Source organism: Sminthopsis crassicaudata, chromosome 1, assembly GCF_048593235.1.
Source record: "Sminthopsis crassicaudata isolate SCR6 chromosome 1, ASM4859323v1, whole genome shotgun sequence".
Classification (NCBI taxonomy): Eukaryota; Metazoa; Chordata; class Mammalia; order Dasyuromorphia; family Dasyuridae; genus Sminthopsis; species Sminthopsis crassicaudata.
In genome coordinates this window covers 59669540-59675677 of record NC_133617.1, presented here as the reverse complement: position 1 = coordinate 59675677, position 6138 = coordinate 59669540, and the positions used below count along the sequence as shown (strand labels likewise).

General features: G+C 36.1%; 1 protein-coding gene across 1 annotated transcript; it reads left to right on the top strand.

Annotated features, from left to right (window-relative positions):
* The first annotated feature begins 1307 nt into the window (after window positions 1-1307).
* LOC141545683 (olfactory receptor 1f45-like) lies at window positions 1308-2270 on the top strand. Its single transcript, XM_074272911.1, has one exon. The coding sequence runs from the start codon at window positions 1308-1310 to the stop codon at window positions 2268-2270; it is 963 nt and encodes a 320-aa protein (XP_074129012.1).
* The last annotated feature ends 3868 nt before the right edge of the window (window positions 2271-6138 follow it).

Here is a 6138-nt window from a genome sequence, read left to right as displayed (position 1 = left end):
AGCAAGATGGGTAGCCAAAAGAGGTAAGGATTTTGGTAGTGAACACGTGGGTCTTCTGACCAGGTGTTCACTCAGGAACCAACAAGTCAGGGCATCAAGTCAGGGCATTATGTGAGTAGGTATAATAAAGGCTTTTAAGATTACACGTGGCTGTTCTTAGTGTGCTACTAGTTATTAAGCTATAGATTCAAGAGATCATGGCCAGAGACCTTTGAAGGCCTCAGAGGAGGTGAGCTGGGTAGAGTTCACACTGCAAAGGTCAGTGGTCAAAGGTACTCTGGTGGGCCTAGCACAGATTAGTAATTGTAACTGCCAGGAGAGCACATTACAATATATATTTATTTAATTATAGATTTCTTTAGGTTAAGGGGGAAAGGAAAGGGAAAAAATAAAGTAAAATATGCACAATAGAGAACAAAAGAAAACCAACAAGAAAGCAAAGCTGGACAACTTTGAAAACAATAAATGCTACAATATTCATTACATAGGTTTTCTTGAAGTAGAAATTTGTTGTTTTATATCAAATCCTATTATATGGTCTGCTGTGTACAAGACACATTTTCATTTTGCACTTAAGCTTAATTTTTTTTTAATTTACCAAAAATAAAACATTCCTCAAGAATGTGTCTTGGCTTTAAATAAAGAAAACAATTAGTTAATATCACTCACAAACCAAAGAAGATCTATTGCTCTATTAACAAAGTTAATTTTTCTAAAGTGTAATTCTCACAAAGACTCTTCTCAATGAACTACAATGGCCTCCTATTATAACCAGGAAAGTATATAAACCTATCTCTTTGGCAGTTAAAACTCTTCATATCCTCACACTTTCTCACTCTTTTTTCTTGCAGGATTCCAAACAGAAAACAAAAGTCTGGATTATTTCACAATGCCATGAACAATCCTTCAAAATGCCTCTTTTCCAACAGTTTGTCCAGCAAAACCCACGCCTATTTTTTATGTTCTCTGACAATTTCCAGGATATTGCAATTCAATTTTGTTTACATTTCAAATCCTTTGATTTATCTGGAGCATGTTTCATATGATAATTGAGATACTTTATAATTCTTCTAAAAACTTTTTCTTCATATATTATGATGCATCACTTATAGAATAGTGTTTGTATATTACTATCAATTTCTTGCTTATTTTATATCTCAGATGATGAATAGTGAGATTTCATGTTTTCCCACTCTTCTATTTCTATTTTTACTGAGTTTTTTCAGCAAAAAACATTCAAGTCAACCTTGAATGAGTTGTTGTAAATTCTTATTTCATTCTTTTTATATTTGCTTCCATACAGACACATGGAAGGGGAAAATCAGTCTGCAATCTCAAAGTTCATCCTTCTGGGTCTTTCAGACCAGCCAGAACAACAGAGGCTCCTGTTCTTCCTCTTCTTTCTTATGTACCTGGTCACAGGGCTGGGGAACCTGCTCATTATTCTGGCTATTAGCTCTGATCCCCGCCTCCACACTCCCATGTATTTCTTCCTCAGTAACTTGTCCCTGGTTGACATCTGCTTCACTTCCACCACCATTCCCAAGATGCTGAATAATCACATAACCAAAAATAGAATGATCCCTTATGCTTGGTGTCTGACACAAGTATTCTTCAATATTTGGTTTGCAGGGATCGATAGTATCCTCCTAGCTGTCATGGCTTATGACCGTTATGTCGCTATTTGTGCCCCTCTACACTATAGCACAATCATGACTCCGAGGGTCTGTGCCCTTCTAGTATTAGTGTCTTGGTTTGGGGCCTATACAAATTCCCTGACACACACCATATTGCTGACCCGACTCTCATTCTGTGGCCACAATGAAATCCCTCATTTTTTCTGTGACCTCAGTCCCCTTTTGAAGTTGGCCTGCTCAGACACCTACATCAATGACTTGATGGTCTACACAGTGGGAGCACCAACAGTATTTCTCCCCTTCATTGGAATACTCATCTCTTATGCTTATATTTTCATGGCAGTAATGAAGATCTCCTCTGTGAGTGGGAAGCAAAAAGTTTTCTCCACTTGTGGATCCCACCTCACTGTGGTCTGTCTCTTCTATGGGACAATTATTGGGGTTTACTTCAGCCCCACATCCACCCACACAGCCCAAAAAGATACAGCAGCAACAGTGATGTACACTGTTGTCACCCCCATGCTGAATCCTTTCATCTACAGCCTAAGGAACAAGGACATGAAAGGAGCCTTAAGAATACTCATCACTAGAAAACAAGGATTTAACATAAGAAATTTTCCTGAGATTTCCTGAGCTCCACATAGTGTCCCAGACACTATGCAGTGAGAGAAGGTTGAGAAGGAATTTCTTCTCATGTCACATGAAGTCAAGCTTTTTGACTTTGTGAAATAATAGGTAGAGAACTGGACCAGTTGTCAGGATTCCTGTTTCTAGTCCTTTTCTAATGAATGAATTATAGAAATTGAGTGAACCACACTGACTCCACTTTATGACTCAATAGTCAATCTAGCTCAGTTCCCTTTCTATTCAATTGTGAGTGTAGTCCAGTTTCTGTCTTATGAGAAAATTTTATTCAATTATGGGATTTGTGGGAAAACTTTATTGCATTGTTTAAACCTAGTCAGATATGACCAAAAAGATTGTTTCCTTTTCCTATTGCTCAGATACTCTTACCTAAGGAAATAGTTTCTGCTGACTAGAAACCCAGTCAGATCCAAAAATTGACACATGATTTTATGTCTCAAGGAATCCATGTGTCTTATTTGAAAACTAATTCTCTATTGAATTAATCAATTGTTTCTATATTCCTTTGATTGAAAATAGACACTTGGAGGGTTGGGAAATATCTGTCCTTATATTCAATTCAATTTCAATCTGAGAAAGAATTAGTTCCCAATCTGTTATGCAATTAACTTACAATACTTAATAAAATTATCTCAGAAGCTCAAATTTTGTTTCCTCAGACATTTTACATTCTACCCATCACAGCTTTTGCCAAGTCCAGACAGGTTGAGTTAGGACTCTGACCACAAAAGTTTTTTACAGAAACTCCATAGACTACTCTGGTTAATCTTTCACTAAGAGAATTCTTTATTGAAAGACTTCCTGTACCCAGTCCCCAAGATCAAACTTTCTTTGATCTCAATTTTCTTCCAAGTTAATGGTAAGATTGACTTCCTACTACTACTGGTGAAGATTTACTCACACCCTGCAAGGAAAAGCTTTTCTCCCTCTGAAGGTTGGGGAAGTATTAGGGCTTTAAAATGAGTGATGGCTTCCAGGAATAGTAAAATACTGAAGGATTTGCCTTGGAAAAATTGACAAAAAAAAAAAAAAAAAAACTAGAGGAATAGTATGTTGTTAGATTGAAATCCCAATAGAGAAATTCTTATTGGTCAAGAATTGCCCATACGGAACTGGAAGGGGTGAATAAAAGACAGAAATCTTAAATTGTGTCAAAATATAGAAAAACCTAAATGAATCCCAATGTTGGCAAGAAAGTAGGACTTCTAATTATGGCAAGTTACAGGTTTGGAGATTAGACTTTCAATAGAAGATAAGAGACCAGCAAATATGTCTTTGTTTTGCTATTTTGTCTGTGGGTTTTTCCTTAGTAAAATGCAGCAAAATTATTGTCTTCTGTCATGTTTAGTGTTGTTTGTAGATTTTGCAACCTTTAGAAAGTTATCTAAAAAGGAAATGAAGAAATCCAGGAAGACTACAGCCAAAGAGTTAACTATGAAAGAGAAGGCTAATAAAATTTCATACTTGAGACAGTGATGTCAAAATCACTTTCCCAGTAAAAGCAGGACTAACTAGCACTTCAGGCTGTTAACAAAAAAGAAAAGAAGAAAGAAAGAAAGAAAGAAAGAAAGAAAGAAAGAAAGAAAGAAAGAAAGAAAGAAAGAAAGAAAGAAAGAAAGAAAGAAAGAAAGAAAGAAAGAAAGAAAGAAAGAAAGAAAGAAAGAAAGAAAGAAAGAAAGAAAGAAAGAAAAGAAAGAAAGAAAGAAAAAAGAAAGAAAAAGAAAGAAAGAGAAAGAAAGAGAGAAAGAAAGAAAGAGAAAGAAAGAAAGAAAGAAAGAGAAAGAAAGAGAAAGAAAGAAAGAAAGAAAGAAAGAAAGAAAGAAAGAAAGAAAGAAAGAAAGAAAGAAAGAAAGAAAGAAAGAGAGGGAGGGAGGGAGGGAGGGAAAGAAGGGAAGAAAGGAAGGAAGGAAGGAAGGAAGGAAGGAAGGAAGGAAGGAAGGAAGGAAGGAAGGAAGGAAGGAAGGAGGAAGAGGGAGGGAGGAAGAGAAAGACATTCTTGCCAGGAGTTGTATTTTGAGCTATATGACAGTTTACAAGGGATTCTACATAGAGACAACTGGTCCCCTGGGAAATTAATCTTCTGCCACCTTTTGGGAAATTATGAGAAATAGTATTTTTAAAAATCATAGTAGAAATCAATATTTGACAAACCACAAAATGTCATGGATGGGAGGGAAAAGCCACTTTCAAACAACAGAAATGGAGCATCACCCAGGGCTATCTTATAGAAGAGGTACCATTAGTGGTACTCTTCTATGAATTCTGATATGAGAAGAAAACAAACATTTACTTAGTTAATAAGCATTTATTAAGTACCTGTTTTGTGCCAAACATTATGCTAAGCACTAGAGATAAAACCACAGGCAAAAGACAGTGCCTCTCCTCAAAGAGCTAATACTTTCATAGAGAGATAACAAATAAATAATTATACAAATAAGACAGATGATTAAGAAAAAAAATCAGCAGAGGAAAGGCATCAAAATTAAGAAAGGACAGAAAAGACTTCCTGGGAGTTTTCATTTGGATATTTCTTTCAGGAAGAGAGCAATTTCAATTTCCTTTCAATTTCTATTTTACCCTTTTATTCTAATTCTTATGATTTCTTGAAATATTAAGTGTAGGTAGGTGGAGTCAAGAGTACAATATCCATAAGAAATCAAGCCATTCTCCAGTTGATAAATGGTCAAATGATATGAACAGACAATTCTCAGATGAAGAAATTGAAACTATTTCTAACCATATGAAAAGATGCTCCAAGTCATTATTAATCAGAGAAATCCAAATTAAGACAACTTCTGAGATACCACTACACACCTGTCAGATTGGCTAGAATGACAGGGAAAGATAATGTGCAATGTTGGAAGGGATGTGGGAAAACAGGGACACTGATACATTGTTGGTGGAATTGTGAATACATCCAGCCATTCTGGAGAGCAATTTGGAACTATGCTCAAAAAGTTATCCAACTGTGCATACCTTTTGACCCAGCAGTGTTACTACTGGGCTTATGTCCCAAAGAGATCTTAAAGAAGGAAAAGGGAACTGTATGTGCAAGAATGTTTATGGCAGCCCTCTTTGTAGTGGCCAGAAACTGGAAACTAAGTGGATGCCCATCAGTTGGAGAATGGCTGAATAAATTGTGATACATGAATATTATGAAATATTATTGTTCTGTAAGAAATCACCAACAGGATGATTTTGGAAAGGCCTGGAGAGACTTACATGATCTGATGCTGAGTGAAATGATCAGGACCAGGAGATCGTTGTATACTTCAACTATATGATGATCAATTCTGATGGACGTGGCCCTCTTAAATAATGAGATGAACCAAATCAGTTCCAATAGAGCAGTAATGAACTGAACCAGCTACACCCAGTGAAAGAACTCTGGGAGATGACTATGAACCACTATGTAGAATTCCCAATCTCTCTATTTTTGACCGCCTGCATTTTTTATTTCCTTCACAGGCTAATGGTACACTGTTTCAAAGTCCGATTCTTTTTGTACAGCAAAACAACTGTTTGGACATGTATACATATATTATATTTAATTTATACTTTAACATATTTAGCATGTATTGGTCAACTTGCCATATGCGAGGTGGGGGGGGGGGGGAGAGGAGAAAAATTAAAACAAAAGGTTTGGCAATTGTCAATGTTGTAAAATTACCCATGCATATATCTGGTAAATAAAAACTATTAATTAAAAAAAAAAGAGTACAATATTGAGCTGAACTCTCCCCAAATTCTCCTCCAAATAGGAAGTTCTAGATGATTAGGTATTCAGAAAACTAGTTAAAAAGAGATTATAGAGAACTCTTTGCTGGCATTGGATGCACCTGGTGCTAAGTGGCAA

Excerpts from the sequence above, each read along its gene's own strand:
- LOC141545683 (XM_074272911.1), top strand. The coding sequence starts at position 1,308 with ATGGAAGGGGAAAATCAGTCTGCAATCTCAAAGTTCATCCTTCTGGGT.